The sequence below is a fragment of the Manis javanica genome, chromosome 16 (assembly GCF_040802235.1).
Source record: "Manis javanica isolate MJ-LG chromosome 16, MJ_LKY, whole genome shotgun sequence".
NCBI lineage: Eukaryota > Metazoa > Chordata > Mammalia > Pholidota > Manidae > Manis > Manis javanica.
In genome coordinates this window covers 47853438-47870094 of record NC_133171.1, presented here as the reverse complement: position 1 = coordinate 47870094, position 16657 = coordinate 47853438, and the positions used below count along the sequence as shown (strand labels likewise).

The following is a 16657-nucleotide window of genomic DNA, read 5'->3' as shown; positions in this document are numbered from 1 at the left end:
TGCCACGTATGTGAAATGTCCAGAATAGGCAAATCCACAGAAACAGAAAGTAGATTATTGGTTGTCTGGGATTGGGGAGAGGTGGATGGCTGTAAGTGACTGTTAATAACTATAGGATTTCTTTTTGAGGGTGATGAATGTTCTAGAATTAGTGGAGGGTGATGCTTTCACAACTTCTAATATATTTAAAAATCACAGAATTGTGTACCTTAAATAGATGGATTTATGGTATGTGAATAATCTCAATAAAGCTGTTCAAATAAATAAATGATACTATTAGAGGCTTTCTTAAGAAAACCAAAAATGTATTTATGGAAAACTTACAATTCACTAGCCTTTGAATGACTTCAGCAAATTTCCCTTTACATGAATCCTTGTAAATCTGATTAGTGAAGTTGAATTTCTGTCTTTCTGGTACAGGTGTCTCAATGTAAAAAAGTAGCCAGTAAATGTAAATTCTAATAAATACATCTGAAGACAGGGGTAATATAAAAATACTCACTGTCCTGAGATCTGAGGCGCTGGGAGCCGGCAGGCAGGCTGCTGCTAGTCTTGTGCGCCGCACACCATGGAGACTGAGCCCGCCCCCCTTAGCGAGGCTGCCAGTCACCGTCAGCCTCACAGGCTGTGGGCTGGTGGCGGGCTTACTGTCGGTCTGCAACGCACAGAAGCTGTGCGGCAGGTCCAGTCCGCTTCCAAGTGTGGTCCTTCCGAGGTTTTCTTCAGATAGCATTTGATCAAAAAAACATTGCCAGTCCACAGACACTGCGAAGGACGTAAGCCACTGTGGAGGAGGGAAGAAAAGGAGCCGCGCCCCACCGCCCACATGCAGAACCAGCTATGAGATCTTGCGGGTGGGGAGCGGTGGCCCTTCACTTGGCTGAGCCTCTTTCTTCTCACCAGTAAGTGAAGCTTTGACGCCTTTCTCAAAGGGCTATGCAAGACGACTAGCGAGGACAACCTACAAAGTACATGAACAGGAGAGAGCACAGAAGGGAGGGAGGAAAACTTCAGGTGCTCTCTCCTCGCCTCCCCTCTTTGCTCCCTCACTCTAAGCTCTTGCTGTTTTATGAAAATGCTCATCTCAAAGACCTTCCTCCGTCTCTCACTCTGTCCTCTCTCTTCCTCCCTTCCTTCTCCTCCTCCTCCTCCTTCTCCCAGTTCTGTTTTTCCTTCCATTTGTCTCTCAACTTTCTTCCCACGTGTATTTATTTAATGCCTTTATCTGCCAGACACTGTACTGGGCTTGTGGAGAACAAGGCACTCGTTTGAGCTTAGAGTCCGAAGAAAAAGGCAGTAAGGAAGAAGACAAATAAATGTATATTTGTGAAAGTGTAGCGTGTGTAAGAACCATGAACAGACAAGGTACAGGGACAGAGAATAATGGGAGAAGGGGGTGGTCATGGATGCCGTGAGGCAGTGGCAGGTGAGACCTGGCATAAAGGAGCGTCTGAGGAGCTGGGGGAGGTGTCCAAGCGGAGGGAGGCAAAGAGCTCGGCTGAAGTGAGAATAAAGAAGAGGAGGATGCAGCAAGGGGTGTGGGACAAGAAGAAAAGATTCATTTAGTATAGGCAAGGGCAAGGTCATGCAGTCTTCCAGGACATGGTGGGGAGTTTGGATTTTATTCCAAGTACAAAGAGAAGTCACTGAATGCAAGGTTTATTTATTTATTTTTTAATTAAGGTATCATTGATAAACAATCTTATAAAGGTTTCTCATGAGCAACATTGTGGTTATTACATTCACCCATATTATCAAGTCCCCCAAAACACACCCCGTTGTAGTCACTGTCCATCAGTATAGTAAGATGCTATAGAGTCCCTACTTGTCTTCTCTGTGCTGTACTGCCTTCCCTGTGACCCCCCGACGTTATGTGTGCTAAATACTGAATGAAAGGTTTTAAGCAAGGAACAAGATGGTCAATTTACATAGTTTCTGAAGGTCACTTTGGCTTCTTCATGGAAAATGGACTGAAGGGAGGGAGACGAGATCGAGAGCAGGAAGACCACCAAGGAGGCTGTTGCTGGAGCCCAGTCGAGAAGCGCTCGTGGCTGGGTATATTTGGCAGTGGAGATATAGAGAGGCAAATGAAATCAAGAATTATTTAGGTGAAAATATTAACAGGATTTGTCAGTGGATTACACATGAATAGTGAGGGAAATGGAAGACTCAAAGGTGATGGTTGAGTTTCTGGTTTGACTGGCTTGTTGGGAGGATGGTGACATGCAGTGGTGTGGTGGTGACCAAGGGCGGGGCGGGTTTGTGTCGTAGGAGGGTAGTTCAATCACATGTTCTGTTTTGAATGTGTTAAGTTCTGTAAAACATCCAAGTTATCGAATACGAGTCAAGGGCTAAATATCAAATAAATACTGAAGCTTTAGAGCTATGGAGTTACACACTTGGGACTGCAGGTACAGAGGAGACCCCTGCTCTGAGGCCTACTATCCTTCTGAGATCTGGTAGACTAGGAAGAATTTTAAAGGAGATTAAGAAGCCCTTCCAGAAAGGTAGGAGGAAACCAGGAGAACACAGCCTCACAGAAGCTAAAGGGGAAGCATGTGGCTAGGGATGACGGTCAACCGAAGAAGGCAGGGTGTCATGGCGGTCCATTACAGGCTGACAAAGACTGACATGCAATCCCAGGCCCACCCTCAAAGAGCTCAGGGTCACATGGAGCTTTCTGAGTTTCATAACAGTTCCAGGTCAGCTCAATTCCATCTACCATACATTTGATAAGTAACTAATATGCCTTGAGTGACGTATGTGTACAAGGACAGAGCCCTGCCATCCTTGTCATCTACTAGGGGATAGTAGGTAAGAAGTTGTAGCTGTTACCATTAGCAAACTGCTTGTGTCTGGGGCCATATTCCCACCTACATGTTTCCTTCCTCTGATAATAGGTTTCTGACACCTAACTTTTTGATAGGCCATGAGCTGGCCAGGGAGTGAGGCAACCAAAGGGAGGAGCCCCCAAGATTTCTCATAAGTCAAGAGTGAAGGGAGATACTTCTGTTACATTTAAGCAAAAGGAAGAAGTAACCACAAAGGATATATTTTTTAAAAATTAAACATCTGACACAAATAGCACACAAGGCCATATAAAGATAAGACAAAGTTAAATCCTTACAGAAATACTAACTCTTTCTACAGTACAAGTTGTAGCATCTGCAAATGGAATACTGAATTTGTGTGGTAAGGGCTTTCCAGTGATGCCAGTGTGCCCTTGTGACTGAATGAGTATTTCATTCGGGGTCAATGTCAAAAATCTACCCTTGAGAGTCTTTTGCCCATGTGGTGATAGGCCACAGAGGCCTCTGGGCAATATCTGTGGGTCAGTCATTGCCCTTTGGTCACCCTGGCTCAAGCATTGGAACTAAAATTTCTGACTGAGGTGGCTTCCATGAAGCAATTCTCCAGAGACTCACAGCCATTTTTAGATAAGGAAGGGACTCTGGAAATCATCAGTCAAAAACTCATTTTATAGATGAGAATGTTGAGACCCACTGACATTAACTCATTTAATGAGTCACACTGCAGTGTTTTAATTCCTCTCCAACTATCTACCCCATGCTGGCCAAGCTCAGTATATAAAGGAGACGCACAGCGACCTTAAGTTCAAGTGTGGGCTGGGCCCTGTGCCGCTTCCTTGCATGTTTACTGCTTACTGTTGTCCCTTGCTCCTAACACTGTGGTTTGATTCTCTTCTACCATCCTCCAATTCTGAGAAAGATGATCGTAACAAACCTATATAGGCTTTGTTCTCCGTGCTGTAACATACATTACCAAGTTTGTATGGGGCAGGTACCATAATGATGCCATCTTTACAGAAAAGCAAACTCAGGCACATGGTAATCAAAAAACTTGTCTAGGGTTACAAAGCCAGTCGGACAACCGAGTGATTTGGTTGCCGTAGTCATGTTCTTACCTACTCTGCTACATCTTATCCCGAGATGGTAAGTCAAAGTCACATGCAAAAGTTATTGAAGTTAAGGCTTCCCTACCTGGGAAATGATGCAGTTTCTATTTCAAAGCAATACTTGTAAAAGAGGCAATGCAGCAAGGGGGACAGAATGGGCACCTGAGAACTGACAGGGGCAAGAAGGAAATGAGATATTTGCTGAATGCCTTTGTGCATCAGGAATTGTTCTAGATGTTTTGTAAATATTGCCTCATCATTCCCAATACCAAGTCTGAATGTATTTTGCAAGCAAGGAAACTGAGGCTCAGAGGGCTTAAGCATCTGTAGGCCAAATCTGTCTGCCTCCTCTTCAGAGTCGACAGTGAGAGCAGAGAGCCCTCTGTACCTGATGGTGTGATTACCAGGGCCCCTATCTCTGGGAAGCTCCAGGCTTCCCTGCCTCTGGGACAAGGAAGATGAGAATTGGGTTCCACTTGTGGCTCCTAATTCCTTTGTCCCCTTCTGGCTACACCAATCTCATAGGAGCTTTCAGGGACCCTCTTAGGAAGGAAGACCTTGGTTAAAATCATGAGCCATCCCTGGGATCAGACTGAACAAGAATAATGTGTTGGGTCTAGGATTCCAGCATCGCTGCTGATCTGCACAAGCTGGAGATGTGTGCCAATCCAGCATGAGGTGCAAAATCTTGTTCGGGTGAATAAGGACGTTCAGATTGGCTGTATTTTCTCTAAGGTGTCATTTTGCCATCTTGTGTCCTTCATAGACACAGCTGTGGTATCCCTCTCAGCTTCTACTGGGTGCTACGCAACTTGAATGTGGGTCTGTGTAGCTCTCTCACATGCTGATTTTTGGATGGAGCTTATACACAGGCTCTGTATCACTGTTTTGGTACCTGGTACCCCTTCCACCTAGCAGCCTTTGCCCAGACATTTCATCTTTTCCATCATCTTCTGTGGACCTACTGCCTCTGGCTTAACTGCCTCTAGGAAGTCCCTGTGGGAAACAAATTCACAACAAATTTTTATGTACAATATCATGTCATCTGCAAACAGTGACAGTTTAACTTCTTCCTTACCAGTCTGGATACCTTTTATTTCTTTGTGTTGTCTGATTGCCATGGCTAGGAACTCCAGAACTATGTTGAATAAAAGGGGGGAGAGTGGGCATCCTTATTTTCTATCTTAAAGGAAAAGCTTTCAGCTTCTCTCTGTTAAGTATGATGTTGGCTGTGGGTTTGTCCTATATGGCCTTTATTATGTTGAGGTACTTGCCCTCTATTCCCATTTTGTTGAGAGTTTTTATCATAAATGGATGTTGAATTTTGTTGAATAGTTTTTCAGCATCTATGGAGATGATCATGTGGTTTTTGTCCTTTTTGTGGATGTGGTGTTTGATGATGATGATAGGTTTTCAAATGTACCATCCTTGCATCCCTGGAATAAATCCTACTTGACCATGATGGATGATCTTTCTGATGTATTTTTGAATTTGTTTTGGAGTATTTTGTTGAGTATTTTTGCATCTATATTCATAAGGGATATTGGCCTGTGATTTTTTTTTTTTTTGTGGTGTCTTTGCCTGGTTTTAGCATTAGAGTGATGCTGGCCTCATAGAATGAGTGTAAGTCCCTCCTCTTCTACTTTTTGGAAAACTTTAAGCAGGGTGGGTATTCGGGTCTTCACTAAATGTTTGATAAACTTCAGCAGTGAAACCATGTGGTCCAGGAGCTTTGTTCTTAGGTAGTGTGTTGAGTGCGAATTCAATTTCATTGCTGGTAATTGGTCTGTTCAGATTTTCTGTTTCTCCCTGGGCCAGCCTTGCTAGGGTGTATTTTTCTAGAAAGTTGTTCATTTCTTCTAGGATATGCAGTTTGTTAGCATATAATTTTTCATAGTATTCTCTCATAATTTTTTTTCTGTGGCATCTGTAGTGATTTTTCATTTCTCATTTCTGATTTTGTGTATGTGTGTAGACTCTCTTTTTTTCTTGAGAAGTCTGGCTAGGACTTTATTTATTTTATCAAAGAACTAGCTCCTGCTTTCATTGATTACTTTCTATTGTTTTATTTTTCTCGATTTTATTTTTTTCTGCTCTAATCTTTATCATGTCCCTCCTTCTTCTGACTTTGGGCCTCAATTTTTCTTCTCTTTTAGTTTCATTAATTGTGAGTTTAGACTGTTTATAAGGGATTATCGTTTTTTCCTGAGGTATGACTGTATTACAGTATACTTCTCTCTTAGCACAGCCCTCACTGTATCCCACAGATTTTTGCATTGTTGAATTGTTGTCATTTGTCTCCATATATTGCTTTTTCTCTGTTTTTATTTGGTCATTGATTCATTGGTTATTTAGGAGCATGTTGTTAAGCCTCCATGTATTTGTGGGCTTTTTCGTTTTCTTTGCATAATTTATTTCTTGTTTCATACCTTTGTGGTCTGAGAAGTTGGTTGGTACAAGTTCAATCTTTTTGAATTTACTGAGGCTCTTTTTGTTGCCTACTATACGATGTATTCTTGACAATGTTCCATGTGCACTTGAGAAGAATGTGTATCCTGCAGTTTTGGGTGTAGAGTTCTGTAGATGTGTGTTAGATCCATCTGTTTTAGTCTAGGGTGTCATTCAGTACCTCTGTGTCCTTACTTATTTTCTGTCTGGTTGATCTGTTGTTTGAGTGGTGTGTTGAAGTCTCCTAAAATGAATGCATTGCATTCGATTTCCCCTTTTAATCCTGTTAGTATTTGTTTCACATATGTAGGTGCTCCTGTGCTGGGTGCATATATATTTATAATGGTTATATCCTCTTATTGGACTGACTCCTTTATCATTATGTTATGTCCTTCTTTATCTCTTGTTACTTTCTTTGTTTTGAAGTCTATTTTGTCTGATACAGGTACTGGAACACCTGATTGTTTTCTCCCTATTGTTTGCATGAAATGTGCCCCATTTCCTTGAGTCCCTGTGCGGAGTTGCAGTCACCAAGCTCAGTCGCGAGATGCAAAAACAAAACAAGTCTTTATTGCTAGTTCGAACTAGGGTCTCAGCAGCCGTCAGAACACAGGACACAATCTGAGACCCTGAACAAAGTTCCCTTTTTGCTTTTATACTTTTAGAATGTAGCAGATGCAGCAAAAACAGTTAGCAGATGTATCAAAACAGTTAGCAGATGTAGTAAAACAGTTTAGGGGCTTTCCCAAGTTTATTATAACTTTTAAGCTCATTGCTGATTATTTCTAGCCTCTTATTTTTCCAGGAGCACGGTACTTCCTCTTTCCTATTTTGCTTAGGATGGGGTTTTTAGTACAAAATGGAGTTAGTTAGGCTAGGCTTTGCAAAATGGAGTGAGTTAGGTCAAGCTGACTTTCTGGGGGTCCCACAGAAATATCTTTTTCCATCCCTTCACTTTTGGTCTGTATGTTTTGGGTTTGAAGTGAGTGTCTTGTAGGCAGCATATAGATGGGTCTTGCTTTTTTATCCACTCTGTAACTCTGTGTCTTTTGGTTGGTGGATTCAGTTCATTTACATTTACGGTGATTATCGTTAGATGCGTACTTACTAATGCTAACGCGTATTGCAGGGTTTGGATTTGTGGTTACCATAGATTCAAGGGCAGCAGTACCTGCAGGGCGTGCTGCACGTCCCTAGGGGGCGAGGCGGTGCGGGAAGCCGCCTGGGCTCGCAGGTCTGTGCGAAATACCACAAAGTTCGAAAACGGGCGCGAGGGTCGGGGCGGGGCGCGGCGGCCCACGAGCCCCTCCCTTCGACCAATCGGCGGCCGCAGCGGGCGCCTGTGGGGCCGCACTTTCTCCTCTGCGCCGGTTGGTGAGGAAGTCGGAAGTGGCGTCACCTCAGCTCCAGCCGGACTCCTCGGGAGCTGCCGCGGCCCGGGCGCTCTGGCTGCGGGGCCGCTGAAGGCGGTCTGACGGGCATTTCCGTGCTGACAATCTCACCGCCGCCACCGTGCCCCTCAAGACCCGCCGCCTCCCGTTAATGGGCCGCTCTGCGAGCGCGTGAGGGCCCCAGGGCGGGGGCAGGCGGGGGCGGCCCCTCAGTGTGGCCCGCGCCCTGCGCTGCCCCGAGCTGTGGCGGCAGCGGCGTCTGCACCGCGGAGCCCGCGCGGCTCCCGAGAGCCCCGGCCAGGACGCGGGGCTGCGCGGAGGGCTGCCGACTCCAAAGTTGAGCGCAGGCTGGCGGCGCGCTTGGCGGCCGCCCCTGACGCTCCAGCTGCACCTGCTCCAGGCGCTGGTTCAAGGTAGGACGGGGCGCGGGCGCGGGGTCCCCCTGAGGAGCGGGCCGGTGGTGCGCAGGAGTCCCCTGAGGTGCGGGCTGGTGGGTTTACTGGGACGTGGCCGCCAGGCGGGGGTTTCTGTGAGTCTGCTGCTGCTTTGTTCCTTCATTTTTTCTTTGTTGTTATACTTCACAAATGAGGGAAATCATTCGGTACTTGTCTGTCTCTGCCTGGCTTATTTCACTGAGCATCATACCCTCCAGCTCCATGCATGTTGTTGCAAATGATAGGATTTGTTTCTTATGGCTGGATAGTATTACATTCTGTATATGTACCACCTCTTGTTTATTCATTCATCTACTGATGGAAACTTGGGTTGCTTCCATATCTCGCTCTTGTAAATAGTGCTGCAGTAAACATAGGGGTGCACATGTCTTTTTGAATCTCAGAAGTTGTTTTCTTTGGGCAGATTCCTAGGAGTGGAATTCCCGGGTCAAATAGTATTTCGATTTTTAGTTTTTTGAGGAACCTCCATACTGCTTTCCACAATGGTTGAACTAGTTTACATCCCCACCAGCAGTGTAGGAGGGCTCCCTTTTCTTCGCATCCTTGCCAGCATTTGTTGTTCCTAGTCTTTTGGATGTTGACCATCCTAACTGGCATGAGGTGATACCTCATTGTGGTTTTAATTTTAATTTCCCTGATAATTAGCGAGGTGGAGCATCTTTTCATGTGCCTGTTGACCATCTGAATTTCTTCTTTGGAAAAGTGTCTGTTCAGATACTCTGCCCAGTTTTTAATTGAATTATTTGCTTTTTGTTTGTTGTGCTGCGTGAACTGTGTATATAATTTGGATCTCAACCCCTTATCGGATCTGTCATTTATGAATATATTCTCCCATACGGTAGGATGCCTTTTTGTTCTATTGATGGTTTCCTTTGCTGTACAGAAGCTTTTCTGCTTGATATAGTCCCACTTGTTCATTTTTACTTTTGTTTCCCTTGCCCCGGGGAGATATGTTCATGAAGAAGTCGCTCATGTTTATGTCCAAGAGATTTTTGCCTATGTTTTTTTCTAAGAGTTTTATGGTTTCATGACTTACGTTCAGGTCTTTGATCCATTTCGAGTGTACTGTTGTGTGTGGGGTTAGACACTGGTCCAGTTTCATTCTCTTACATGTAGCTGTCCAAGTTTAGCCAACACCAGCTGTTGAAGAGGCTGTCATTCCCCCACCTTTCCATTTGGTGTATTTTCAAAATATATATGGTTTCAGGAGGAGATTTCCGCCGCTCTACTCATGCCGCCTCTTGAGAAGAAAAATGAAGATGTGTGTTTTAATAAGAGAAAGTATAAGGAATGGAAATTTGTTTTGTTGAGGGTAAAAGAAAGTAATTGTTCTAAAGTACAGCTGTTTATTTAAAGAGGAAGAACTCTAAATGTAAAAAAAAATTGTAGAATCCAATTTTTCAACATTAACAGCAAATTAGAATTTTGTTTTCAGTGAAAAGTACAAGTTTTCTTAAACTCTTAGTCTGCAGTTAATGTTGAAAAATTGTAGAAAGTTTTCTAATTGTTTTATCAAAGCAATTTCTCATGCTTAAAGTCTCAATGAATTGTCTGAGTATTTAAGAAAATGAGATCTCAATATTAGAAGGACTAAAAGCTAAACTTTGCTAACAACTGTGTACCCTTCTGTGTCTGCCTTTGAAGTGTTTTGTTGTCATTCTAGTTAAATGGATAAGTATTGCTTCATGTCATCCTATAATCTTATGTAAGCAAGTGCCAAAGAGAGTTTCTTTTGACAACTTCCCAAAATCAAATTCAGAAAGGTGCTTTTACCTCTAGTTAACTCTGATATTTTGTAGAGGGCCCCTGGAACATGTCAGAGGAATTTTTTCTCCTCATCGGGGAAAATAGTTGGCTAATTTGGCTTATTTAACTGATATATATTTACCTGGAAAGCACTGTCAAAGGGAATGATGCTAAACTTTGTTACTGAATGTTTTGTGTTACAGAAATATCCAAATTTTCTTATGTCAACTGTCTTATAGTAAGCTCTCATCAGATCTTTCCCCATTGTCATTTGTAAATCTTTTGTCACTTATAGTAACTGTTTTATTACTCCTAAACTAGTAAAGAACTAGATTTCAGAAGAACAGGTATTGGTTACATAGGATTAAATAAACTAAGGAAAATGGTTTTGTGGCTTTATGTTTCAAATGTTGCTGATAAAGTGTTTTAAGCTTTTTCTCTTAAACTGACAACAGTTTAGTAAATGACAATATCTTTATAGGCAGGATCGAAACATTTATCTTTCTCTCTACCTAATCCCTCCAGAATTTAAAACCTCTCAGTGACTATTTTCATATTTTACAGCAGTATGTTTATTTGCATAAGTTCATTAAGAGTCTGCTTTCCTTGTAAGAGGATCAATTAAAAACACAGGTTATATTACCAAGGCTTTGACTGGAATGTCATGCCTGAGAGACACGTGCATAAACTCAGATATGAACAGCTTTAAGGAACTAAGGTTGACTTTATGGAGCCAACAAAGCTCCATCGAAGAACTGGCCTGGTACCTTGGTTACAGGGTTCCCAGCAGCCTTACCAGGTGCGTAAGGAAGGTCACTTCCTGGCAAGTGCAAGAACCTCACGATGGCTTGGGGACCTTGGGAAGAGAAGAATTCACCCAAATGTACAGGTACTGCAGGCAAAACCTGAAGGCAAGTCTGGCTTGGCTTTCTAGCCTCCAGAGGCCTTTAAATGTCCAATCTGAAATTCCTTATAAAAAGTTCCTTCAAAGCACATTTAAAGGATCCTATGTAATCAGTTGGTCTTCTTGATGCACTTATGCAAATAGTCAAGCCAAGTGTTAATTATTTTCTTAATCTAATTACTTCTAATAAAAATGGGGGTGATTTTAGAGAAAAGTATTGTTTCAATAATGCAGCCTTATTTATACTAAATCCTAATACTAGTCATTGAGACGTAGACTAGATCCAGAATTCTAGTTTCCCCAAAATATCTAGCTATGATTCTCCAGATGTTTTAGTTTTCTCCCATCATTTCAATTAAAGTTTTACTATTTCTAGTTCTCATATTCAGCCATGCATTCTTAATCTTGTCAAGTTGTTCCAAGAAAGAAAATCCAGCTTCAGATGTTGCTACTTAACCTAATAACACGATTTGTTATATCTTGCCTAGAAGCCATAAAACTGCAAATAGTAATAGAAATGGAACCCGAAATAGAAGCGCCAATCTTCCGAGGCCCTCTCAACTGACCAGTGATGGAGACCTAGCTGCACCCGTTACTGCGCCCCCTCTCAGTATGAAGCAACCAGAGCAGTCATGGCCTCTTTTCCCTAGCAGCAGCTAGGGTCTCTATCTGTAGAGGGGGGAATGAGAGAGGTACCGTGAGCTTAGACAGAATAAGGTGAGGGCCTCCGGAAAAAGCAAGGCAGGATATTTGCAGTCAGAGCAATTGTAATAACTACATGCAAGGAAACCCCCTACCAAAACTCTGTGTTAAACATTAAGCTCTAGAGTCATTTTTCAGTGAGATCAGTTAAAGCTCAAAAGGCCAGGAGAAACTTGGCCTGGAATGTTTGAGTGTTCCGCAAATAAAGAAGGGTAGCTCAGCATAACCCGTGACCTCACTGTAAACAACCCTAGCAAACAGACATAACCCAGCCCACCTTAGGGGTCGGGCAGGTGGTACAAGTCCACACCCTAAGCCCTCTCCTCACATTATCAAAGTATGTGTGGCGTGGGATGCATCCTTCCTACTCTAATGGATTATCCCGGAAATAGTCACAAAAGATTTCTCCAAGCTCTGCCGTCTGATTGTGACGACAACTTGAAACTTGTAGGTCCCACCTCTGTTGCAGTTGCAGCGGCATTCATCCTGTCAGTTCCTGGACTTGGTCAGTGGAATGCAAAAAGAGATATGTAAGCTGGCCTGTGCATATAGTAAGACAACAAATCTGACTGCTTCTATATTATCTGAACTCAATCAAGAGCTAGAAGAAGTGCAAGTTGCTCCCTAATTGTGCTGTTAAAAGAAAATGTGGGATGTGAACAGTTTCCAGGAATGTGTTGTTGTAATTTGTCTGATTTTTCTCAAATTATTCAAAATCAATTGGACAATATTCATCATATTATTAATAAGTTTTCACAAATGCCTGGGTTACCTAACTGGTTTTCTTGGTTTCATTGGATATGGCCAGTAATTGTAGGTCTGCTTTTGTTATGTATCTGTATTCCTGTTCTGTTAAGGTGTGTACATAATTTAATTAGTAATTTGTTAAAACTGTACATGCTTATATTACTCTACAAGAAGTTATGTCAAAGAAATAATCAATCTTCTCATATTTTCTTCCTTTGCTGCTTCTAAAGCTTTTCTTTTTCCTTCCTAAATACAGCCCTTTACTATAATTCATACCTCATATTTAAAATTACCGTGTATCTTAATCCTTCCAGCTGGTAAAGATACCTCTAGACAAGTGCTAGGCATAGGAGCCCTGGGGCATAAATCTGCAAAGAAGTAAAAAGCTAACCTTTTCAAAGAATATTGCTTCTCTCTCCCTTACCAACTTTAATTTACATCTCCTTGTATGGCCCTGGAAGATGGCTGGTTAGCCAGAGACGGGTAAGATTCCTCAAGGGAGGAACAGCTTAAGACAGGCACAGTCACAGAGGGGCCATCAGGTGAGAAATTGGCGGTCAACAGAGGTGAGGCTTAGAACCCATTTCACTGCCCCCTCCGTGCTTGTCTCTGGCAACCACCAACCTGTTCTCTGTACGTATGAGTTCTGGTTTCTGTTTTTTGTTTTGATTCCACATATAAGTATGCTGGTTCACAAGCTCTTTGGGATCTTCTCAGGTATAATCTGAAAATGATCCCATACTTGGAGGGCACGGAAAGACCTACAAAGACGCAGGCCATTCCAGAATGATAGGTAGCAAAGTTAGTAAGCAAAGGAATTTACAGATGAGACTTGTCTTGGGCAGCCACAAAATGAGTAGATCTTCATACCCACCCACCAAATCTTAAAGTTTACACAGAAGCTGTAACTGGGTTCGGTCATGTATACAGTCCAGATGGTATCAAACCCACATTGCTATCTCAAGGTTATAGCCTCAGGCAGCTTCTAGGAGCAGAGAAGGCAGGCAGAGCCCACATTTTAAGGACAGGGCAGGGGTGAGGAGCCTCCAGTTGCTTGGGTCACAGGTCAATTGGTGGTCATGTCTTCTTGATGATTTCCTTCTACCCTCCATCCCTTGTGATTGGTTGTTATAATCTCATATGCTCCCTCCCCTCCCCTGCCCCTTGCATTGTGCCCTGAGTGGTCAACAAAGAGTTTCACCAGCACAGAGGGGGCTCCTTTGACAGCCGTCTGGCTGTATTGGAGACATATGCTGCAGTAACAGCACGGTGTGTGCAAGAAGAAAACCCAGATTAGGACAATGACTCCCAAAATCAACTACAATTTTTTCCACTTGGAGCCCCATAATCCAAACTACTGATCTATTAAATCCCTTAGGCTGGGTGTTGGATCACTTAGGTCATTCAACTGTGTCCTCAGTAAATGTCCTTAATAAAGATGATAAAGTAGACTCATCAGGTATAAATACATAACATTCTGCTTGGATAATGGCACAGGTGTCTCCTTGGGATGCCCTAATAATATGCAAATCCATCCCATTTTGGAGGACAGCTTATCTCTTAGGGACACATCGGTGTTCAATAAGGACAGGCCTTCTTGGCTCTCCCTTAAGGCTTGTTGAATAAATTTCATAAGAGCTTTTATATATGCTATAACATCCTCCAGGCCAATGTGTGGGGCAAAGAGGCCAAATGATCATACATACCAGTGAAAGATGGATTGTGCTCATCTAGCTTAAAAGAGAGGGACTTGGGCAACTGTGGTTACACTGGGGTTGATTCTCCCCTATGCCCAGGGAAAACCCAGGGTACAGCAGCCGAACCACCTGGGTGGAGGCCACGGGCAAAGATCTGTGCCACATAACCATGGGTCCCGTTTGGGGCTACCTAGTATATACCTGGGCAGTACAATGAGTCAGCCCCAAACCAGTTGCCATACCTTAATGTGGCAGAATGACTGCCTAGGTTCAGCGATATCCATCCCAGATTCTTGGTACAGTTGTGCCGGTTTTGTTTAGAGTGATTTTTTAATTTTTGAACATCTAACATAAGGGTGACCCAGGGCTCAAATGTCCATAACCTGGGGTAAGCCACATAAACTCATCCCACATCTGGGCATAGCCACCAGTAGTCCTGATGGTGGTATTTTAGGGCCCTTGTGTTCAGTGAGTTGATGGGCTGTGTCTGCAGTTTTAGTGACAGGAAGAGTATCCATGCCCAGTGTTATGGATGGTGTGTGTACCCGAGGCCATGTTCCTAGATCGGTATTGGTGACATCACATGACTTAGGAGTACTAGTTCTAGCTTGTTCCTTCTTATTTATTTATTTATTTTTATTTTTTGGTTTCATTAATGTACACTTACATGAACAACATTGTGGTTACTAGATTCCCCCCATTATCAAGTCCCCCCCACATACCCCATTACAGTCACTGTCCATCAGCGTAGTAAGATGCTATAGAGTCACTGCTTGTCTTCTCTGTGCTATACTGCCTTCCCCGTGCCCCCCACACACATTATGTGTGCTAATCGTAATGCCCCTTATTCCCCTTCTCCCTCCCTTCCCACCTTTCCTCCCCAGTCCTTTTCCCTTTGGTAATTGTTAGTCCATTCTTGGGTTCTGTGATTCTCCTGCTGTTTTGTTCCTTCAGTTTTTGCTTTGTTCTTATACTCCACAGATGAGTGAAATCATTTGATACTTGGCTTTCTCTGCCTGGCTTATTTCACTGAATGTAACACCCTCTAACTCCATCCATGTTGTTGTAAATGGTAGGATTTGTTACCTGCCACTTGAGGAGTATCAGTCCCTTAGGTATCATCCCAGGTTGCTGTGCGACTTGGTCTGAGTCCCATTTATTTTTTTATTTTATATTTTTATTAAGGTATGATTGATATACACTCTTATGAAGGTTTCACATGAAAAACATTTTGGTTACTACATTCACCCATATTATCGAGCCCCCCATACTCCATTGCAGTTACTGTCTATCAGTGAAGTAAGATGCCACAGAGTCACTATTTGCCTTCTCTGTGCTATACTGTCTACCCCGTGATCCTCCCCACATCATGTGTGCCAATCATAATACCCCTCAACCTCTTCTCCCTCCCTCCCCATCCACCCGCCCCCACACCTCCCCTTGGTAACCACTAGTCCCTTCTTGGAGCTGTGGTCTGCTGCTGTTTTGATCCTTCAGTTTTGCTTTGTTGTTATAGCCCACAAATGAGGGAACTCATTTGGTACGTGTCCTTCTTCGCCTAGCTTATTTTACTGAGCATAATATCCTCCAGCTCCATCCATGTTGTTGCAAATGGTAGGATTTGTTTCTTTCCTATGGCTGAATAATATTCCATTGTGTATATGTACGACCTCTTCTTTATCCACTCATCTACTCGATGCTTCCACGTCTTGGCTATTGTAAATAGTGCTGTGATAAAAATAGGGGTGCATATCTCTTTTTGAATCTGAGAACTTGTTTTCCTGGGCAAATTCCTAGAAGTGGGATTCCCGGGTCAAATTGTATTTCTATTTTTAGTTTTTTGAGGAACCTCTATATTGCTTTCCACAATGGTTGAACTAGTTTACATTCCCACCAGCAATGTAGGAGGGTTCCCCTTTCTCCACATCCTCGCCAGCATTTCTTGTTCTTTGTCTTTTCTATGGTGGCCATCCTAACTGGTGTGAGGTGATATCTCATTGTGGTTTTAATTTACATTTCCATTGTGATTAGCGATGTGGAGCATCTTTTCATGTGCCTGCTGGTCATCTGAATTTTTTCTTTGGAGAAGTGTCTATTCAGATCCTCTGCCCATTTTTTAATTGGGTCATTTCCTTTTTGGTTGATGAGGTGTGTGAGTTCTTTATGTATTTTGGATGTTACCTCCTTGTCAGATATGTCATTTACAAATAAATACATTCTCCCATACTGTAGGATGTATTTTTGTTCTGCTGATGGTGTCCTTTGCTGTACAGAATCTTTTTAGCTTGATGTAGTCCCATTTGTTCCTTTTCGCTTTTGTTTCCCTTGGTGTTAAGTCCCTTTCAGAGCATACAGTGCACTCCTGCAGGGCTCTGATGACTTCCTCAAAGGTTAAAGTCCAGGCCCTGCTGAAGGGCAACAACACACATTGTCTTTTGGCCCAGATGCAACAAACATTTTTTTTTTTTTTTGTATTTTTTTTTTTTGTATTTATTTATTTATTTATTTTTTTTGAGAGGGCATCTCTCATATTTATTGATCAAATGGTTGTTAACAACAATAAAATTCAGTATAGGGGGGTCAATGCTCAATGTACAATCATTAATCCATCTCAAGCCTAATTCTCGTCAGTCTCCAATCTTCTGAAGCAT

General features: G+C 42.8%; 1 protein-coding gene and 1 pseudogene across 3 annotated transcripts in view; one reads left to right on the top strand and one right to left on the bottom strand.

Annotated features, from left to right (window-relative positions):
• LOC140846889 (ankyrin repeat domain-containing protein 66-like) overlaps window positions 1-635 on the bottom strand; it is a 21964-nt pseudogene extending 21329 nt beyond the window's left edge.
• Window positions 636-733: 98 nt separating this feature from the next.
• The window catches only part of LOC140846885 (anthrax toxin receptor-like), a 58686-nt gene continuing 42762 nt past the window's right edge, over window positions 734-16657 (top strand). For 2 of the 3 annotated variants that reach the window (XM_073225060.1, XM_073225058.1), the window contains exon 1: window positions 7733-8168. Coding sequence is in view for 1 of the 3 variants with exons in the window: in XM_073225061.1 (XP_073081162.1) it covers window positions 841-902 (62 nt within the window). In the remaining 2 variants the exon portion in view is untranslated. Of the gene's footprint in view, window positions 903-7732; window positions 8169-16657 lie in introns of those variants that run through there. The other variant, XM_073225061.1, reaches the window with a different exon arrangement.